Here is a 22837-nt window from a genome sequence, read left to right as displayed (position 1 = left end):
TGATGGGTGAACCCCTCCTTCCTCTAGTAGAAATGTTCTACACTATGCTTATGCTGATTTTATTGTGGAAAGATGATGTGAAAGCTATTGTATAAGCTTCCATTAAAAAAAAAGAACTTGACACACTAGCATAGGTATAAAGTGTTTGGAGAGTTTAATAAGTTATGTCTTCCTCATCATAGAAATCCTCAGACACTGCGGTGAAATGGTGAACAAGAAGGGTGGGCCAGGAAACATCTCTGGTCCCATCTTCTTCTTTTATTTTTGAGTCGGGGGTTCGTTGCTGCCACTTCCAAAAAATCTCAAGCCTAGACACAATGATGTGACATGTGAAGGTCTTACACTGAGTGTTGCTCCAGAAATAATGACAAATGAGAAGTTTAAGGTATAAACTTTAAACTTAATTCTCTGTGTAAAACGACATCAAGCCTCCTGGAGGAACAAATAATATCTGAGGTGACTTCCTTAGCTTAGTGAAAGGATAGAATCTCTAGTTCTCTCTCTTGTTCTCTCATCCACATAAACACAAGCTTTAACATTACTTCAAGCCCACAGTGAACAGCCCAAGGCTGTAAAACACCTTTTAAGAGTGATTCCCAGCTCATGAGAATTTAGTTACTAAGACATTCCTTTTGAAATTTGCTTTAGTCATTGTTGATATAAGAATTAAGGAAAATGGCACTGTGACTCAGATGGTAGAGCACAAGTCTTAAGCTGAAGAGTGAGGGAAGCGTTCAGGCCCAAAGTTCAAGCCCCATGACCGACACACACACACACACAAAAAAAGAATTAAGAACACTAGAGTATCATATACAGGACAACATATTAATATCCCATAAATATGTATTATTCTGGAAGAAAAACTCTTGAAACTCACTGCAAGGTGTTCAGAATTGGAAAAACACTGCTTCCAGCACCACAGCCAACCTAAAATCAACGGAACAAACAAATACCATGAATGTGTTAAATTTTCCTTAGATTTCCTGTCAGATTGTCTATTAAGAAAAGCAACAAGTTAACTGGACCTCTGGATATGGTAGAACTTTCTAAATTCAAAGACAGTGAAATAAAGCATAAGAATAATACTGAAAAACAATTATGGAAACATTTAAAACTTGTATATAATGAAGCTGAAGATAAATCAAATTGAGAGGTACCTACAATAAAAATCTGCAATAAATATGATAAAGGGCAGAGCTCATTAAAAAAGCAAAGGAAAAATGGACAGAATGCAAACAAGCACAAATGACTTTTTACATTTGCAAAACTAGGCAACAAACTTAGTAATGAAAAAGGTGCAAATAAAACAAGGCATAATCTTTGCCTAACAAAGAAAAACATCTCTAAAATAATATAATAATATTTCAATCCAAGAGGGTATGATGAGATAGACAAACAAAAAAAAGTTTAAACTTTTTTTTGTTACAATTCCTGGGGCTTGAACTCAGAGCCTGGGTGCTGTCCCTGAGTATTTTAAGACTGGTGTTCTACCACTTAAGTCACAGCTCTACTTCTGGCTTTTTGCTAGTTAGAAACAAGCAACTCATGCTCAGGCTCAGGCTAGCTTTAAACCATGACCCATAGATTTCAACTTCCTGAGTAGCTAGGATTACATGTGTGAGCCACCAGCCCACAGCTTTTTAGAAAGCAATTTGGCAATGTCTTAAAAGTATATTTAAAAAAAAATTATAATCTAGTAAATGTAGTATAATAATAAAAGAAAATGCAATAAAACCTATACCCATTCGCTGCAGAAAACCTAAAAACAATGTAAATGCTCAGTAGTATGAAAATAGGTAAGTAACATTTCATTAGTTCACATAGCAGGGTTTTTTCCTGCAATGAAAATATTTATAAAAGTATTTATTTTTGCAGTTTGGGATTTGAACCCAAGACCTCATACAAGCTAAGCAGCAGCTCTATTTCAGAGTCATACCTCCAACTCTCTGGAGAATTTTAGAAGATAGAGAATTTTTTTTTTTTTGGTCATAGGGCCTGAACTCTGGGCCTGGGTGCTGTCCAGTTCTTCAGCTCAAGGCTAGCGCTCTATCACTTGAGCGTGCTCTATCACTTGGCCACAGTGCCACTTTCGGCTTTTTCTGCTTATGTGGCGCTAAGGAATCGAACCCAGGGCCTCATATATACAAGACAAACACTCTACTACTGAGCCACCTTCCCAGCCCAAGAAAATTGTTTCTGATATAATACATAGATAAAAGCAAAACCCCCAAATGCATGCATAGTATATATGAAAGGATAAGTAAAATGCTACAGTAGTTAACATTTATTTATGGTATTGTGAATAATTTTATTTCTCTTTATTTCTTTTCATTTCTTTTATTTCTCTAATGGCAAATTCTCTGTAATCAACACATATTAACTTTATAATAAAAAGATAGGGTTTAGTTTCACAAATAGAAAACTGAGATCTATACTAGATTATGCTGAATTATACATTTCATTTATTTCTATCTCATTTAAAAGGGGATAATTACTGAGACTAAAAATTAAGGCTATTACTAGTACTTAAAACTCCCCTCAAGCTAGAAATGAAACAAATTAAAAGAAAAATGCAACAAAGTGAAATTAAAGGCACAAACTTAAAACTTGACTACATATCTACTATCTATCTATCTATCTATCTATCTATCTATCTATCTATCTATCTATGTACAGTATCTATCTATATAAATTTATCTATACAAATTCCTTAACTACTAAAATATTCTGGGCATTTAGATTTGATCTTTATTCACCTAAACAACCTGCATCATAGTGCCTATATATTGAAAAGTGTCATCAGTGCACATCTTTGGTCTTTGATCATGGTACCTCTAGTATTCTGAAAGTGGCATTGCTACCAGGAAACACTTCAGTCTTCTGAAGCTCTTTTCTGGCTTCTTCAGCCTCCAAGTTGGAAAAATCAGACCTCAGTTGGCTTTGACCATCTGATAAACCATTTTTCTTGAGATGTTTTTTTTGTTCTTGTTTTCTTGAGAAACAATCTGCAGCATTAGTCTTGACATGATCCCACGATAACTCTTCTACATTCTCTTCAATTTTTTGATCAATTGGAAGAATTTCAGGAAATTCCCTCAACAGCCAATTACGATTCTTGAAAAACTTATTCTTGTGAATCTTGTAAAATGTGTCCCAATATTTGCTAGCTTCACTTTCATACTTAACTAAAATGAAAAGACAAAAAGACATTTTCTATGAAGAATATTTATCATCAGCTACTATTTTGGCAGTTGCTAAATATATTCCATTATTTACTGATAATTATTTTGCTACTTAATACTACTATAATAATTGAACTTACTAATAAAAAATTAAAACAGTAGAGGTGTATTTAATTCCCTTCAAAATATCAGTACATGAGATATTTGGTTCTAAAGCCATATGTAAGTCTGCTCTTACTTTAATGGTAATCAATTTTTGTAAGAAATATAATAATTATAAACTACTTTTTACAGTCTAATCTTGGAATCTTAACAATCACATTTTTATCAACAATATTTAAAGAGAACATATCATTTTTTTTGTCTCTACTCAGAGTCATAATCCTCCTTCCTCTGCTGACTCAGTAGCTGGGAATATAGACAGTACCACTATGTCTGCTACAAAAGCAGTTTCAAATGATGATCAGAAAAGAAGCTATAAAATTATAAACCACACAATTTTAGAGCTAAGAGATTCACTGAATAGTCTACTCCAACCTCCTGGTTTTGCTTTGGGAAAAGGCCCTCAGGTCACTTGCTCAAGGTCCTATAGCCTCAACTATCACGGAACCAGATCACATTTTCTGACTTCAAAGTCTGCAGTTATCACATTCTTCTGATATCTCCAACCATGAAGCCTTCAAGAGAAACACTGATACTCTTTCTCTTTCTTTCTCTCTCTCTCTCTCTCTTCCTCACCCCTTCCTTCTCCTTTCCTTTCCTTTCCATTTTGTTGGCCGTGGGGCTTGAACTCTGGTCCTGGGCGCTATCCCTCAGCTATTCAGCTCAAAGCAAGTGCTCTACTATTTGAGCCATAGCATCACTTCCAGTTTTCTGGTGGTTAATTGGAGATAAGCGTCTCCTGGACTTTCCTGCCCAAGCTGTCTTTGAATGGTGATCCTCAGATCTCAGCCTCCTGAGTAGCTAGGATTACAGGCGTGAGCCATGGTCGTCTGGCACTGATGCTTTCTTGACAGGACCCAGGACTAAGGGCAATGGTCTCTAAGCTTCAGGAAATTCTTAGCCCTCTTCCTCTTCTCACATGCTCCTTACATTAATAAAGTAAGTCATTTCCTCTCTTATCTATCCAACAAACAGTTTGTGACTTCTATTATAGAATAGGCTAATCCCTAGGTTTAAGCCATTAGATTATTACTTTTGCCCAAAGCAGATAAATAATTTTGTTCTTGGTATTAGATTGTAGATTGTTGGCAGTAGTTGGTAGATTTCTGTTGGTGGTAGTTTGAGGCAGTGTCTCACTATGTAGCCCAAGCTGGCACAAACCACATTTCCAAAGTGCAAAAGCTTTTTAATGGATATAGAATAATTTCCAGAATTAGGATTGAGAGGAAAAGCAAGGTGTGTAAACACTATGCAATCATTCACTAAAAAAGAGAAAGAAGAGAGGAAGGAGGAAGAGAAGAAAAACCATATGTGTGTGTACATACAGAGATATAAAGGTATATGTATAAGTTTACTACTTTGAAAAGGTAGTAAGGCCTCATTTCCTCATAATTTGAAAGAAACCATGACCCTCAGGATAATTATCTGGTAGTCAGGATCATCTTAAGAGTTTTCCTTTTCTTGTTTCCATTTCATCTTTATGGTCATGAAGCTCTGCCCATCTAGCCGTGAGACTTCCTTTCCACCAAAGCTGAATTGTATGTGGCAACATGACTGCCATAAAGACTGAAACTCTCATCTTTGTTTAAAGTCTGGGAAATGATAGTGGATCTCTATAACAATAACAAAAAATCATATGATTTAAGTCTAAAACATGCTCACATTTGCATTAGTGGAAGGAAGCCTATTTATGGTTAATGTAAAAAAGGTATATATTTATCTTGAAAACAGCGTTAGCCTACTTTTAACAATTGGAGTGTAGTTGGTACTCTGTGCAAGAAAGCAAAACAGTTGTGAAAATTAGACTCAGGAGAAATTAGAAAGCTTCCAAATTTCCCAAGGGTCTTCTTAAACCTTCTTTTCTTTCTTTACCTTAAAAAGTCTCTTTGAAACTTACTCCATGAAGGTACAGATTTTTTTTTACAAGATTTTCTTCTACCTAATAAAAAGCAGCCAGAAGGCCTACATTTAAAGCTAAGAAGACCTACATTTAGTCATATCTTCTAGCATTTGGGCTTCAAATATCAAATTATGTGTGAAGTGAATATAAGCCTAATTAAACAGTAACTAGAATTTAATACTATACCTTGATTAATTTGCAGATGTATTCTCCTAGGAATTAACTAAGGTGGGGTATGGAGTGCCTGGGAGTATCATGCAGAAAATATGTGCATGGTATTTATAATAGCAATAAATGGGAAATAACTCCAATGCTCAACATCATGGGAATAAGTAAGTGAATCACGATAGGTCAAAACAGGGAAACCTTATATAGCAATTGTAAAATAAAGGACAAAAATCTTAACAAAAAAACATTCACATAATAGGAAAGAAACTGATAGAAACTCTAAATTTTATTTTGCATTTATTTATAAAAATTAGTTGAAAATTTAGACTAACTGGAATGAGTTAATGATTATTATGGAGTTCTATTTTTGAAAGTCTATCTTGTATCTACAAAGAATCTTAGCTGAATTCTTCATTCATTCTTTATATTTCCTTTATAAAGTAGCCTAATTAGAATAGCTAGACAGTCTGTGTATTTTTCTATTAAACTCCACAAATTTACAAACCTTATCAGTTTTATAATCTACACACTTAAACATGATTGTTGTTTTAAACATGAGCCTTTACTACTCTTTTACTTTTTAAAGTTTATAAAGAAAATGAAAGTCGAGTGTCAATGGCTCATACCTGCAATCCTAGCTACTCAGGAGGCTGAGATCTGAGGATCACAATTCAAAGCCAGCCCGGGCAGGAAAGTCCACGAGACTCTTATCTTAAATAAACCACTAGAAAACCGAAGTTACACTGTAGCTCAAGTGGTAGAGCACTTGCTTTGAGCTGAAGAGCTGAGAGATAGTGTCCAGGCCCAGAGTTCAAGCCCCACGATCGACAAAAAATAAAGAAAATCCATCTGTATAATCTAGTTCAGATAGCAAACTTGTCAGGCATCTAAATTTAACCCTAGTGCATGAAATCTTTATAAAAGGACTTGACAGAAGCTAAGGCAGAAGTTTGAGGCCACCCTGGATTATACAACAAAAGCCCCTGCCAAAAAGAAAGAAACAAACAAAGGGGTTGGTTACAATTAGAAGACAACAGTCAAATTTTGTGAACACATCTATATTTTCAAGCCATATTTTAATTATTTCTCACTCAAAATAGGAGGAAAGATCATAAAATCACATAAATCATTATATCAATAAGAGTATTAACATCACACATTGAATATTTATGTGTCAGACATTACATCAAATGCTTTCTTGGATTTTTTCCCATTTAATTGAACAATATTGTTATCCTGAATATTGCTTACATGACCTAACTGAATTTCTACCCAGCTTGTTTATCCATGAGGACAGGATACCTGAAGGCTAGAAGTTCCTCTTCAGATGGGCTAGCTGAAACAGTTGGATCTAAGATGGCTTCCAGGCAACCTCTGATTTCATTGTAATCTAATTTCCCTACTAAGTGGCACACTTACCACCCACCAAGACAGTATACATACCAGACAATAAAAGAAGTGAAAAGAGGTGTTGCTTGAGCTGTGAGAAAGCTGTGCTCATTTCAAGTAAAGACCTGAAAATTCTTCCCTTTCACTTCCTTTTTATTATCATGTATCAATTGTACAAAATGGGTTTACTGTGACACTTTTACACATGTATATGACATATTTTAATCATATTCACCCCCATATTATCCTCTGTTGCCCCCAAACTACTATAGATCCTTTTCCTCTTTATTTCTCTTATCCTATATGTATAAACTTCCCACTTACAGGCTGAGACTCCTACTTTTTTCCTTGTTCATTGAATACATTTTGCTGTTTACCCTCAGTTTCAGCTTCTTGTTCTGGCTTCGTCACTCCAAATGGAAAAAAAAAAAAAACACCCCTTTTGGCAGAGTGTGGGTATGTGTAGGTGTGATGGGGTCTCTCATACTAAGTTATGGGTAACAAGATCTCTCAGGGACACAGTGTTACTGATAAAGAAACTCAAGCTTAGATGGGATAAATTCCCCCCTACTCTTAGGTCACCTGGCTAGAAAGAGCAGACCAGGACTTAGACTCTAACTCTGTGAAACTCTAAAGCACATGATGCATATAAATGACACTACAACATCTTCCTAACACCAAGTTCATATGTACTCTCTCCAAGATATTTCTAAAGTAAAATCTGTTTTTTCTGATTCTTACTTTCCTTTCAATTAGAAGCATCAAACTGAACTGAAAAACTCAGTGTGACTTTACAATCAGTACAATCAAATTATAAAAATAATGTTGATTGGCATCATTAAAACAAATCAGAAATACAGAATTAATTAGATACTATTGAGTTGTATCAAATATGAGCTGTACAAGGTTATATGATGAAATTATATCTACAATATCTTCCTTCTTTCTTTTCTTCCTCCCCCTCTACTCCTTCCTTCCCTTCTCCTCACCCCTCTCTTCCATTCCTCTATTATTCTTTTTTTTTTTGGGTCCGGTCCTGGGGCTTGAACTCTGGGCCTGGGCTCAGCTCTTCAGCTCAAGGCTAGCGCTCTACCACTTGAGCCACAGAACCACTTCCGGCTTTTTTCTTTTTGCTTATGTGGTGCTGAGGAATCGAACCCAGGGCCTCAGGCATGCAAGGCAAGCGCTCTACCACTGAGCCACCTTCCCAACCCCGCCTCTATTATTCTTTCTTCCTCTTCTCCCCTTCCCAAACTATGCTCAACAAGATTTTCATACATGTACATAAAAGCTTTTTTTTTTAAACCATGTTCATCTTCCTTCACCCTCTCCCATGGCCTTCCCACTAGTACCCACATCCTAATAGTAATTTCTGTTAGAAGTACATGTTAGTTATTCAAAGGGGCTTCACCATGGACTTTCATATATGCATATACCATACATGAATCAGATGGAACTTGTGCATTTTGCTTCTTTGTTGTTTGTTAACACTGGGGATTGTACTCAGGACCTTGTGCTTGCTAGGTTGGTGCTCTATCATTTGAGTTATGCCTCCAGTCCTACTTTTTGCTGGTTATTTTAGAAATGGAGTCTAACAAACTTTTTGTCTTCAAATCTTGTTTCTCCATATCTTAGCTTTCCAGTTAGTTAAAATTATATACCTAAAGCCACTAACATCCAGCTATGTTTGGCTTTATGAAGCTGTGGCTTCAGCAATAACGCCAGTCAAGGATGGCATCCCCATACTTCCCAGCAATGTATGACAGCTTCTGAGACTCCACAGAAGTTTGATCAAACTCATCATAATTATGAGCATGAGACAACATGTATGATTTTCCTTTCCTTAACTGGGAAAGTATATGCTAACTGAGAAACTGGAGGAGGTGCTCTGACCATCAGTGAAAACCCCAGTCTCAATCTAGTCACAAGTTTAGGCCAAGAATGATTTTTTTAAAAAAGTATATTGTTGAGAAATCTGTACTATCTTGATCTTCTCAAATTATTTAACAGGTCTATGAACCATACATTTTTTTGGGGGGGTCTGGTCGTGGGGCCTGAGTGCTGTCCCTTAACTCTTCAGCTCAAGGCTAGTGCTCTACCACTTGAGCCACAGCGCCACTTCCGGCTTTTCTCTTTTTGCTTATGTGGTGCTGAGGAATTGAACCCAGGGCCTCACGCATGCAAGGCAAGCACTCTACCACTGAGCCACCTTCCCAGCCCCCGTACATTTTCTTAAGAGGAAATTTTTTGTTCTTTTTGCTGACCCAAGTTGCCAACTGGCTGGAGTTTTCTCTGTGCCGATGACAATAAAAGGGATGTAGTGATACGTTTAAGCACAGCCAGATGAAGCAACTTAATTATTTACTTATTAAATTCAATATTGCTGAGAGGAAAAAGGAATATGGCATACTAACTATACTTAAGTGTTCAAAATTCATCTAAATCACTCTACTTGGCATAACTAAAAAACTAAATTAAACCATTGATGTATCTGGCATATATGATATGATTAATATGAATTATGAAAATTTATTCGAAGTTGCCATGTACAAAAAGCAATTTAAAGTTATTTTTGTACATCAATTACGCAAATACCTGAGCTCTCAAAGTTGGAAATTTCCACATGTCACTGAAGTTCATTGTCTAATAAAAGAAAACTTAAAATTACAAAATTAAAAGTGTATTTCTGAAAGTACTACATGAAATTTTAAACAGCTAAAGCCATCTGATAAAAAATACTCTATTATTTAGCATAAAACTGCTAGCTACTCTATTTTTTCCCTCTTAAGTAGTGAAGTATGAATCAGTTAGGTACAGTGATGTTCTTGTTATTCTGCTTGATGTAGATAACTTACGCTAGGTAGGCAGTTATTTACAAGGATATTTTAAAATGGAAATAGCAGCTGCTTTTGTTATTAAGTTTTAAAAACCCATTATATTTGCTACATAGCCAGCTGAGATATAACACACTGGAGATCTTTTTAGAAAATTATAAAACATAATCATGTTAACTCCAAAACTGCTGAATGTATCTTTCTCATTTCTTGGAGTTAACCTGCTTTTAAAAGAAATATGAACTATAAAAAAATTGAAAAGTAACTATGAAGAGGAAATGTAGAATTAAAAAATCATTAATCTGGGCAATGTAATTGAAACAAATATTGCTAATGAGAAGCTAGATGCTATACATTTTAGTTACAGAAATGAAGACATCATGAACCATCCTATGAACAAAGGCTGTGGTGCACAAGATCGTATTTTCAGATTGTGAGGGTGTTTCCTGGCTTTGGTTCTCACCAACGGCTAGACAATAGATGAAAAATGGGAGATAGAGTCATGGAGAGTATGACACAGAGACCAAAAGAAATGTGCCACAGAGTTGCCAAGCTCAGGGAGAACAACCAGTATTTCCTCTTGGTGGCATTAGTATAGTAAGACAGGCTCACAAACAATGCTCCAGCTGCATAAATGATCACCTTGTGCGGGCAGAAAGTTGGTTTTCTGAGAGACCCAGGACTCTAGAGAGGAAAAGAGGGGGTGAGCAGAAGCACTGGTAGAAGAGCCAGGTTAAGGCTTCCCTAGGGTTCTCATGAAGTTTGGGAGCAGAGCTTTGAAACCATCATTCACCTTGACCCACTTTGATCAGACATTGGGTATTAGGTCAGAAACCTCATTCAGAGCTTCTGCAGACTGGTAGGTCTATGAACCCTAGCAAAACTGCATTGGGTGGCTCTCATTGTGACAGCCTGTCACTCGGCACAGTCCCTTAGAATACAGGTTTTCTTCCTTTGCTACCCTCTTGGCCGCCTGAGCTGCTTTGTGCAACCTCCCTTTGAGCGTGATAAGACAGTCACCTCATGTGTTCCTCCCTGCAGTGGTAGCTTGATACTTATGAAGTCCACTGCCTTGAGGGCTGGTACAGGAAGATGTGGAAGGACCCAGCAGAACCTCTGTTTCTTTGAGTCATTTTTTAATGGAATCTTTTGTTCTGCCTTCACAAAAGCCAGCAAAACTTCCTCAGAAAGAGACTGGCAATACTAATAAGCAAATCAAATGCTTCAGAATGGTACCATCAACCCTCTCCTCCCTGTCTTTCCTGCTTCTATAGAGAGAGGCCAGTCACCACCTTTCTATTTTGGTCACACTATGGTTCTGTGGGAACTGTCATTTTCCTTTACTGCGGTTTCCAAGGCCCTAAAATAACCTTCTCATTAGCTTCACTCAAGTTCATTGTTAACATAAATAGGACAAAATAGGCAGCCGCATCCAGAGCACTTTAAGGGAATATTATCGGCCCTGTTCATCTATTTATATTCTGTACAGAAATATTCAAAGGAAAGTGAAAAAAATCCTTGGTTTTTTATATGATCAGGAAATAACACTGTGAATAGTTTTTAACTTCCTGGAAATGAATTAAAATGTCTGATAACTTTAATTCAGTTTAGACTTGACACTCCCCATCACATCCAGGTGGCTACTAACAGAAGCTTGAGTAATGTGGAAAATATGTCTGTGCAGCTGCTGGCAACGAAGTAAAGTTATACTTCCTCAGAAACAGTGTGATAGAGCTCCTGCAAAGGAATGCAATGCTGGTTGGACTGTAGGCAGTACTGCCTCTGGTATGCATTCTCACTCATTGGCCATATTCCAGTCTGAGACTGTGTGGCTGGAGTTTGTGAAAAACAGAACAATTCTACTGGGAATCAGATACTCTTCTTTCCTGTGCACCCCCAGGACACATTAGTACTGAGGATAAAGAAGGAGAACTACCACTAAGGGATACTGGAGGACAAGATAGATCAACACTAGCCCCTTTACTTGCTAAGGGCTGAGGGCTGTCTCATTAGCCCAGTCTCCCTAGCTACTTTTACTTCGGACCTCAGCCTCTATTGTAAAATAGTCACTTGTGATATTCACTAAGCTGAATGATACAAAGGAATGCCAACGTTTCCCCTGGGGCTTCAGGACCGCTGATCAATCTAGGAACAAAATTCTAGCTTTAATCTTGAGAAATCTTCTCTATAAAAGGATCACATAGGCATTTCAGTCTTTATGGCATACACACAGTTTTGCTGCAACTACTAAACTCTGTATTTGTAGCTCAAAAGCAGCCATACAACATGCCAAAAAATACTGTGTTCTCATAAAACTAAATTTTTAAAAACAGGCAGCAAGTTGTAGTCCTCTTTTAGGCTGCAGTTTGCTTACTCTGATCCACTGTTAGATTACACTGATATTGCCACAAGAATGACCAACAAACGACAGCAACTAGAACCAAAGTGTTCTAGTAAAACAAACCAATAGTATCAAAGCTAGAATAATAATTGCTCATGATTACATGTGATCAGCTGAGGAGCATTCCATCATTGGGAAGAAGTATGAGGAAGCTGCTAGGGTAGGGTAATTTTTTTTTCTCTTCATGTGAGTACTATTTACATAAATATATTCACTTGGAAGCCAGGCACTGGTGGCTCATGGCCTATAATCCTATAATCTCAGGAGGCTGAGATCTGAGGATCGCAGTTCAAAGCCATTTGGGCAGGAAAGTCTGTGAGACTCTAATCTCCAATAAGCCACCAGAAAACTGGAAGAGGCACTGTGGCTCAAGTTGTAGAGCACCAGCCTTGAGCTGAATTGCTGAGGGACAGTGCCCAGGCCCAGAGCTCAAGCCTCATGACAACAAAAAACAAACACAACAAACACAAAAAACAACACAAAAAAAGGTATATAGATTCACTTGGCAAAAATTATTTGAACTTTGTGAGAATTTATTCATAAATTTAATAAATTCATTTAACTCTTTGGTACTTCAAGAAACTTTTAAAAAAAAAGAAAAGAAAAAGAGCGGGGTGCAGATGGCACATGCTTTTTATCCTAGCTACTCAGGAGGCTAAGATATGAGGATGGCAATTCAAAGCCAGCCACACAGGAAAGTCCCTAAGACTCTTATCTCTAATTACCACCAAAATGCCAGAAATGGAGCTGTAGCTCAAGTGATAGAGCACCAGCCCTGATCGAAAAAGCTAACTGACAAAGCCCATGCCTCAAGTTCAAGCCCAGCACTGACATAAAAAGAAAGAGGGGGGAGGGAGGGAGGAGAGGAAAGAAAGAAGGAAGGGAAGGAGGGACAGAGGGAATCAATATGCTCTAAAAAAATCTTTTCAAGTAAAAATAAGGTGGAAAAGCTCACACTGAGAATATAGGAGTCAGGTAGAGTAACTGTGGGTTCCCATGTATACAATGAGAAGGACACAGACCACTTTCTTTTCTTATTTACTTACTTTTGGTGTGCTTTTGATAAATTATGATAGAGAATGTATGATATAAAAGTTAGCATCTTAACCATTTTTAAGTATATACTTAAGTAGTGTTAAGTATTTTCACACTGTTACAAAACAAGTTTATGAAACCTCTACATATTGCCAAACTCTAACACTAAACCCATTAGATAATCCACTTTCTGCCTCACACTCAACCATTGGCAACCACCAGTACACATGTTATATACTGTTTTGTTTATTCATCCATCCAAGGTGGTTGCACACACCAGCCACCTTTGGAAAGTGGCTGCTGGACTCATGTCCCCAGAATACTTGAGCACATGATTACTCTAAGGCTAAATTTACTTGCCTTTTCATTAATTTATGAATAGGACAGTCTTTAAATTTTTACTTTATAACATGTATATTTGAATTGCTTCTATCTTTTGCCTATTATGAGTATGGTGAATGCAAATTTGGTTTTGAGAGCTCGCTTTTCACATTTTTGGATATAGCTTACAAATGAATTGCCAGATTACATGGGAATTCAATTTTAAATTTTTTAAGGAAAACTTCATATTGTTTTCCATAGTGGCTGTACCATTTTACAATTCCATCAGTAGTGCACAGAACTCCTATTTCTCTACATCCTGTTAAAACCTGTCTTTTATTATTATTCTTTCACCGTATTACAGGCCAATTTCCCAAAAGCCATTTATGTAACTGATGCAGTATGCCTGTCATCCCAGCTATGTGGGAGGCTGAAATTGGGATCTCAGTTCCAGGTCAGATAGGGAAGCAAAACCTGTGAGAGTCCATTTTAACAGAGGAAGCTGGACATGGTGGCATGTTGTCCGCTATGCCAGGAAGCCTCAAATAGGTGGATCATGATCTAGATATAGGCACTTGGACAAGAAGTGAGCCCAAGTAACCAGTTAAAAAAAAAAGAGCTTGCTGGGCGCCAGTGGCTCATGCCTTTAATCCTAGCTACTCAAGAGGCTGAGATCTGAGGATCACAGTTCAAAGCTAGCCCGGGCAGGAAACTCCATGAGACTCTTATCTCCAATAAACCACTAGAAAACCAGAAGTGGTGCTGTGCTCAAGTGGTAGAGCGCTGCCTTGAGCGGAAAAGCACATGAACAGTGCCCAAGCCCAGAGTTCAAGCCCCATGATACCCCTCCCCCCCATAAAAGAGCTAGAGACATGTAGCTCAGGAATAGAGTACCTGCCTAGTAAGAAGGCTACTCTGAGTTCAAACCCTAATACTGCAGAAAAAGAAAACAAAAAGCCATATATGAAGGTTGAAGAGGACTTACTTAAAGCCTAAATACAAAAGCCTAAAAAAGTGTGCTTTTGAGTTTTTTGAAGCTTTATCTGGAAAAATAAATGGCATTTTAATATAACTTTACATTTAAAGCTTATGAATTTGTTCAAAGTTCCTAGCAAGTGAGACACACAATAGCATACTGAAAGCAGCAGAGCAAGAGAAAAAAATTTAAAGTTATATTTTCATATCTTGCTTAAAATGCCACCCATATGTGTATTTCCCAGAAAAAGCAATATGACTACCAAAAGACCAATTATAGGGTGAATACATAATTTATTTCATTAATTTTGGCCCCACTCTACTTGAAGAACTGGGAATTCTACCAAAAGGAACAAAAGCAATGACACAAGGAGGAGGACAGGAGATCAGAGTGTGAACTGAGCCACAGAAAGTCAAACTGAGAAGCAAGACTCCACAGCCATATGTAGTTGCCTACCTTGCTTTTCTAGAATGACTTGCACAGCTGAATTTTCTTCGACTTTTTTTCTAGCTGCTTCTTCTTCTTCTTTAGACCATTGCATGTGATCCCTATTGAAAAAAATAAGAAGGTTGTTATAAAATATGCTGTGTAACTAAAGAAGGCAGAAAAAAACAGCACTAGGGACTCCATTTTTCATTCTAGATTAAGGCAAACACAAGAGATATGAACTAATTCCATGTCAGATGAATACATTTTGTCAAATGCTTCTCCTGATGGTGCTATGCAACCCTACAACTCCTACAGTCCTTCTGTTTAAAGCTGGCCTTGCTGCAAGTCCCAGTCACTTCTGGGAAATGGTTGTGGAAGTAACATCCCCAGAGCACTCTGGGGCATGATTATATGGGTGTTGGTATAGTGCTATATTTTACTCCAAGGCTAAATTTATTTGTTTTTTGGTTAATTTATGAACCAAACATCCTTTAATACTATTTTAATGATCATATTATAACACTATATACTAACATTCCACTGCCAGAGAGATGTACATTTTAAACATTTTGTACTTACCCTGTGGTTTTTGTTTTTATTTGTGTTTTTTTTTCCCCACACAGGAGTTTGAATTCAGGACCTTACCCTGTAGTCTACCACTTGAAACACATGTCCAGTCCTTTCACTTTTAGTTTGGTCTTTCATATAGGATCTCATAATTTGTTCCAGATTGCCATCAACTACAGTTCCTTTAAGTAATTGCAAGTGTAGACATGAATCACTGTGCCCAGCATGTTTTTGGAATAAGATTTTGCTAACTTTTGCCCTTGATGATGTTGAATCACTATCCTCAGATTTCAGCCTCCTGAATAGCTAGGACTGCCCACCATTCTGGGCCCTAGATTTGATTTTATTATTAGATGCTTTAAACTTTAAAAGATTAGCTTATACATACATGTTAGAGAATCTTTTTTCTTTCTTAAAAAATTATCTTCAAGTAGTTACACAAAGGAGTTGCTATTTAACAAAACAGTTTATGCTGGGTGCTAGTGGCTCATGCCTGCAATCCTAACTACTCAGGAGGTTGAGATCTGAGGACTGTGGTTTGAAGCCAGCCTTGGCAGGAAGGTAATAAGACTTTTATTACCAATTAATCAACTGAAAACTAGAAGTGGAGCTCAAAGTGGCTGAAAGTAGGACAGACCTAGCCTTGAGCAGCAAGCCCTAGGTTCAAGCCCCATAGCCATTTTTTAAAGGGTTTATGAATACAATGCATCATGATCAGCTATCCCTTTCAACATTCTCACCGATCCCTCTCAACCCACTCCTTCCCTCACTTTTCATAATTTTGTAGGGTATACATTGAATTCTTTTTTTTTTCTTATGTCGGTCATGGGGCTTGAACTCTGGGCCTGGGCGCTGTCCCTCAACTCTTCAGCTCAAGGTGCACTCCTACCACTTGAGACACAGCACCACTTCCGGTTTTCTGAGTGGTTTATTGGAGATAGGAGTCTCACAGACTTTCCTGCCTGGGCTGGCTTTGAACTGCGATCCTCAGATCTCAGTCTCCTGAGTAGCTAGGATTAAAGGCTTAAGCCACTGGCGCCCAGCACACATTGAATTCTTGACTGTATTCTCCTACACTTCATTCATCTACCCTTTCTCCCCTCAACTCTACCCCATTACTTTCAAGTACCCATTTCCTGATGTTCATTTTGTTGAACTTTGGTTTTTGCCTTTCTATGGAATTACACTATTTGAGTTCTCTCTTGAATCTACCATATTTCAGTTAACATATCTGAATGTACTTACATACCATCCAACATTTTTACTTACAAGTTTTAAGTTAAATCTAGCTTTTAAATATAAGGGAAACATGGATCCTTTGTCTCCCTGGGCCTGACTTACTTCACTTAATTTATTCCAGGTCTTTCCATTTCTTTACAAGTGATACAATATCATTCTTTCTAATGGATGAGTAAAATTCCATTGTGTATATGCCACATTTTCTTGATCCACTTGCCCAGTGAAGGACATCCAAGCTAATTCTATACCTTGTCTATAGCAAATAGTGCTGCAATGAATGTGCTTGTGCTGATGGCTTTATTATGTCCTTGTTTGTAATCTTTAGGATAGATCCACAGGAATGGTTTTTGAGGAACCTCCTACTGGTTTCTGGAGGAGTTGAACAAGTGTATAAGGGTTCTGTTTTGATCACATTTCCACCAGCATCTGTTATTGTTGTTTTCTTGATAATGGTCATTCTAACTGGGGTGAAGGAGAATCTCAGTATTGTTTTGATTAGCATTTCCCATTATTATTTATCAAATGACAGACATTATGCTAAGTACATTTCATATGCATTTGTCTTACTTGATCCTTTCCTTAGTAGGGGATGATGACATTGTTCATATGAGGAAACAGATGTTTAGTAACTAGCCAGTCAGAAACTGAGTTCAAACTGTGAGCCACTGTACCCAGTGGCCCACTGTACCTGTAATCCCAGCTATCAGGAATGGGGAGACTGGGAATATTCTGGTTCAAGTCCAGCCCAGGTAAAAAGTATGCAAGACTCCATCTCAATCAGTAAAAGCTGGATATGTACATATATGTGGTACTTACCTATCATCCCAGCTAAGGTAGGAAACCTAAAAAGTCTAGGCCACATCATTCAAAGACAAAAGACCCTCTTTAAAAAGAAGTAAAGCTAAAAGGGTAGGATCATGGCTCAAAATGGTGGAGTATCTGCTTAGCAAGCAGAACATCCAGAGTTCAAATTCAAGTATCACCAAAAAAAGTATATCTTCTTACCCTTTAGTCTATTGTTGCCTATCAAAGCTGTGCAAATATTGAGTGTTAAGACTGAATTTATGCACATCATAATTTTCCTAGTGCAAATAGAAAAAATACACAGCAATACAATGGAATATAGTGGTTAGCACTCAACAAGTGGGAGCTTAGACAGTTAATACTAGCTGAGAAAAAACAGGAAGAGTTAAATAGAAAGGTGGGGGTGGGCCCAGGTCTGGGAGAATATGGTCATGTCATTACTGTTGTCATTAAGAAGCTGGCAATATAGACAGTGATATGACAGTGTCTATAAGAAGCAAGGAAAATTTTGACTGGTTCTCTTGGGTCATTGCAGGAGACACTGAAAGCAGGGTCATGAGCAGATTTATAGATAATGTTAAGTAACTACAAAATGAAGTGGAGGTGAAGAGAGACAAATTAAGACTATTGCCATAGCCTAGGAGTAATGAGTCTCAGGAATAAGCAGTAGCAATGGGAAACAGAAAGAAATGTGAAAGGGGAAACACAGAAAGGCTAACTTATGATCTGGGGCAAACCAGGTACTGAAGAAGAATAAGAGTGATTCCAGACTTTTAGTACTGAGTATGTGAGAAATTGGGGGTAAAATGATAATAAAGACTTGCTCTGGGTAGGATGATGCTAGGTTTGGTTCTATAAGTTGTATTTATACAATCAGATACAAGAAGCTGTACTCCAATGACATCATTTAAACACACCTCTAGAAGGCGAAAAACATTTTTTTTTTTTTGGTCATGGGCTTGTACTCTGGGTCTGAGCACTGTCCCTCAGCTCTTCAGCTCAAGATTAGTGCTCTACCACTTGAGCCACAGCGCCACTTCCAGTTTTGTGGTGGTTTATTGGAGATAAGAGTTTCACGGCCTTTCTTGCCCAGGTTGGCTTTGAACCGCAATCCTCAGATCTCAGACTCCTGAGCAGCTAGGATTACAGGCAGGAGCCACCAGCTCCCGGCAAAATTTCTATTTTAATTACTTGTTTTTTAAAAGGGATTTTTTTTTTAAAAAAGGCACACTGGGGTCTCTAAGAAAGAAGATCAGAGTTTAAAAATCAAAGTTTCATTAAAGAAATTTACCCACTACCACTTTAAAGAACTCCTTTCATCGCTCAGGGAAAGAGCCCAAGCTCTGAGTTCAAGCCCCGTGACTGATTTTTTCAAAAGTATGTATGTTAAATTTGGCTTTAAAAGGGGCAGGCAGAAGCCCGGGAATGTGGCTTAATGGTAGAGTGCTTGCCTAGCATGCATGAAGCCCTGGGTTCAATTCCTCAGTACCATGTACAAAGAAAAGCCAAAAGTGGCACTGTGGCTCAAGTGGTAGAGGACTAGCCTTGAGCACAGAAAGGCTCAGGGACAGTGCCCACGTCCTGAGTTCAAGTCCCAGGACTGGTTAAAAAAAAAATCCTTTCATAGCCAGTTACTAGTGGCTCATGCCTATAATTCTAGCTACTCAGGATCTGAGGATCACAATTTGAAGCCAGCTCTGGCAAAAAAAAAAAAAAAAAAAAAAGTCCATGAGACTCATTTCTAAATAACTAGCAAAAGCCATAAGCAGAGCTGTGGCTCAAATGGTAGAATACTATCCTTGAGCAAAAAAGCTCAGAGGCAGCATAAAGGCCCTGAGTTCAAGCCCCAAGATTGATGCTGCACACGGCACACGCGTGTGCGCGCGCACACGCACACACACACACACACACACACTGAAACAGAAGAATCTCTTGACCCCAGGAGACAGTCTGGACACCAAGATAAGACCTCCATCTTTAAACAAAAAAAACAACAACAAAAAAAACAACAAAAGCATTGATTTCCCTGGCAGAGAAGCAAATCAGGAGACAATGAGTGAATATGTGGTTTGCTGCTTCAAGCATCTGTGTTGAACTGTTAATCTTCCTACTTCTCAAGTGCTTAATAGATCTGGTTATTTCTTAAATTGCTCTTAACTTCCTCATACTGTTCTCTGTGCTGGTTCATTTTCTTAACTGCTGTGGAGGGGTATCTTACATCCTAAGCTCCTGAAGACTTTCCTGCTATACTATTGGAATATTGCCACTGTATTTATGGAGACTTCCTCCACAACTGCCACTTGACAGCATTTCTTTTTGAGAAGAATCTGATTCCCATATACCAAAACCTACCTGCCAGCAATATGAATCTTACCAGGTCTGATATTAACAATGTTGTAATAAATACAATAATAGCATTTAAGCACAGAGACAAATAATAAGCAAACAAACAATCAGGCACTTAACAACAAAAATAGTGGAAAATGATCTATGAATTATAGTCCTAGGAATTTATTGTAACAAAGTCTCTCAAAAGAACAGTGAAATTCTATAGGGAAAAAAACTACACTAACACATGAACTGCAACACTAAACAATGACAAAAGACTGGTGATAGGGAAAGGAAAAATATGGTAGTTCAAAGCAACACTATTCAGAAATCTAACACAATTTGACTACTTTGCAATGATATGCAAAAGTTTATGAAGCAAAACAATGGAGGGGGTAACAATGTTCAAGAGGAAGTGTACTCATTACCTCACTCATGTAACTGTAACCCTCTGTATAGTATCTTTACAATAAAAAAAAAGTTTATGAAGCAGTATGAGGTTAAAAAAGCAGATCCACAAAAAAAAAAAAAAAAGCAGATCCACAAATCATATATAATTATAACCACTGAATATTATTCTGCACATTTTGAATAAGGATCCTAAATGGTGAAAAAATAACTTACATTGGAATAGTAGAATAAGAAACATAATTACCTTTACATTGTAATATTGCTTGAACTAGAAGTATTTTTAGAATACTATATTTATACAAAGACTATATTACATATTTAAGACATACAATAATTATCATTAAAAATTTTATGGAAAAAACTGAGAAAGGTTCGCTGGGTCAGATGTTAATCCTCGTTTATATGCCAGACACTAAAAATCAGGGTAAGAGTTACTTCAATAAAATCCACTGATTGCTAAAGGGAGAATTTTGTCACTGTCCTGGGTCTATTACACAGGAACACAGGTAAAAATGGGCTCTGATTTTACAGTATCAAGAGATGATATTATGTCATTGGGCAAGTCAACTACCCTTTGGAAACTTCAATTTACTCCTATAAAACATGTCTAGTGAGAGTACCTAACCGACCTTCCTCACAGAATGAGGAAAATTAAGTGGAAATGTAAATACCCAATACCTGCCTTTGTCCCTGCTGCTCCACCCTAGCACTCACAAAATGGGGATAATTAATACACATCTACCGCAAGTCAGGCTCTTCACAGAGCAGTTTACACTAAGTAATTGTTAGCATAAATTTAGTAGTGCCTCTGACTTTCTTAATTAAAAAAAAGCCAAAAAAAATCTGTAAATCCTAGAGTCTAACACAAATCCATTTCAGTACTCCCAGGAAGGAATCCTAAATGTGGAAAAGAAAGTCAGTGGTGATCCATTTATTTATTTATTTATTATTATTTTGTCGGTCATGTGGCTTGAACTCTGGGCCTGGGCACTGTCCCTCAGCTCTTCAGTTCAAGGCAAGCACTCTACCACTTGAGCTATAAGGCCACTTCCAGTTTTCTGAGTGGTTTATTGACGATAAGAGTCTCAGGGACTTTCCTGCCCGGGCTGGCTTTGAAACCGAGATCCTCAGATCTCAGCCTCCTGAGTAGCTAGGATTACAGGCGTGAGCCACAGGCCCCCAGCTGAGTGGTGATCCATTTTTAAGACAAAGTATCTGACCCTGAGTGAAAAGTTGTTTATACAATGACAAAAACAAAACAAAAGCTCGGGTGGCTCAGCCTGTAATCCTAGCTACTCAGGAGGCTGAGATCTGAGGATCATGGTTCAAAGACAGCAGGGCAGGAAAGTCCGTGAGACTCTTATCTCCAATAAACCACTAGAAAACCGGAAGTGGCACTGTAGCTCCAGTGGTAGAGCACTAGCCTTGAGCTGAAGAGCTGAGGGACAGTGCCCAGGCCCAGAGTTCAAGCTCCATGACCAAAAAAAAAAAAAAAAAAAAAAATCCTTTTACATCACTCTTCTTGAGGAAAAAACAAATAGACATTCTCGGGGTTAAACTCAGAGCCTGGTGCTATCCCTGAGCTTTGTTGTTGTTGTTTGTTTGTTAATTACAGACAAGAGACTTAAAGATTTTCCTGCACTGGCCGCTGGCTTTGAACCATGACCATCAGATCTGAGCTATCTGAGTAGCCGGGATTACAGTCATGAACCTCTGGTGCCAAACAATTTTTATCAATAAAAATGTAAGTGTGTCAGGCACAAACACAAGCACAAGGCTGAGTTTAACACCCAGTACTGCCTGCATAAACAACAAACAAACAAACAAATAAAACGACTCTGGAGTAAGACAAATAGCATATACACAAAGGTTAGCTTGGGTATTAACATTTTTGAAAATTCTGAGGAATGTGATGCTGCTTCATATTATAATTTTAAAACTCAGATGTAAACTAAGCAACTAGTGTAAACTGGGTGGATATTATATAGTTTTCCAGTCTATTTACTGTGTCTGTAAAGGTCTAAAAACTATTTTATTTATGTATTTGAAGTGGAAAGGATTAAACTTAGGGTCTCTGTGCACTCTATTACTGAGTTCTATACCAGTCCTAAGCATAATTTAATGAGAAATTTGACAAAGGTATAATAACTAGAAATTTAAAAATAAAGTAGTCTGGAAGTAACAGTATGACACAAGTGGTAGAGTGTCCACCTTGAACCAAAAAAAAAAAAATGAAGCAAGAGTACAAGGTCCTGAATTCGAGCCCCACTACCCAAAATAATATATATATTTTTTTTTTCATAGTTTAAAGAAGAGTTTACTAATTTCAGCCTAAACTATTTCAATAAGGCTTACTTCTCTAACAGTCATATTTATTACACAGTTATACAAACACTTTTCTACATAGCTAAAAAGTCTTCATGTTAACCATGACTTAAAACTGCTATATAAGGCTTGATTTTTTAAATACATTTTTTATTGTAAAAACAGTGTACAGAGGGGTTAGTTACATGAGTAAGGTAATGAGTACATTTCCTATGGAGCATTGTTACCCCCTCCTTTGTTGTGATTTTTTTAAAACCATAACAGTATACCTGATTATGGGTTTAACATCCTACAATAAAAGTTATAAAGCAGGGTAAAATAGATGAAGCAACTGTTTTCAGATATTGGACTCCAGATACTTCAGAG

At 37.5% G+C, this 22837-nt stretch overlaps 1 protein-coding gene across 2 annotated transcripts in view; it reads right to left on the bottom strand.

The window, feature by feature from the left end:
- The window catches only part of Mettl8 (methyltransferase 8, methylcytidine), an 83197-nt gene that overhangs the window by 13358 nt on the left and 47002 nt on the right, over nucleotides 1–22837 (bottom strand). For both annotated transcript variants that reach the window (XM_042694131.1, XM_042694132.1), the window contains exons 3-5: nucleotides 14825–14916; nucleotides 2833–3185; nucleotides 878–927 (exon numbers count right to left, since the gene is read on the bottom strand). In XM_042694131.1, the coding sequence (XP_042550065.1) occupies nucleotides 878–927; nucleotides 2833–3185; nucleotides 14825–14916 (495 nt within the window). The remainder of the gene's footprint in view (nucleotides 1–877; nucleotides 928–2832; nucleotides 3186–14824; nucleotides 14917–22837) is intronic.

The sequence above is a fragment of the Dipodomys spectabilis genome, unplaced genomic scaffold, assembly GCF_019054845.1.
Source record: "Dipodomys spectabilis isolate Male_0828 unplaced genomic scaffold, ASM1905484v1 ptg000174l, whole genome shotgun sequence".
Taxonomy (NCBI): domain Eukaryota; kingdom Metazoa; phylum Chordata; class Mammalia; order Rodentia; family Heteromyidae; genus Dipodomys; species Dipodomys spectabilis.
The sequence above is the reverse complement of the archived record's forward strand: the minus strand, read 5'-3'. Positions and strand labels throughout refer to the sequence as shown.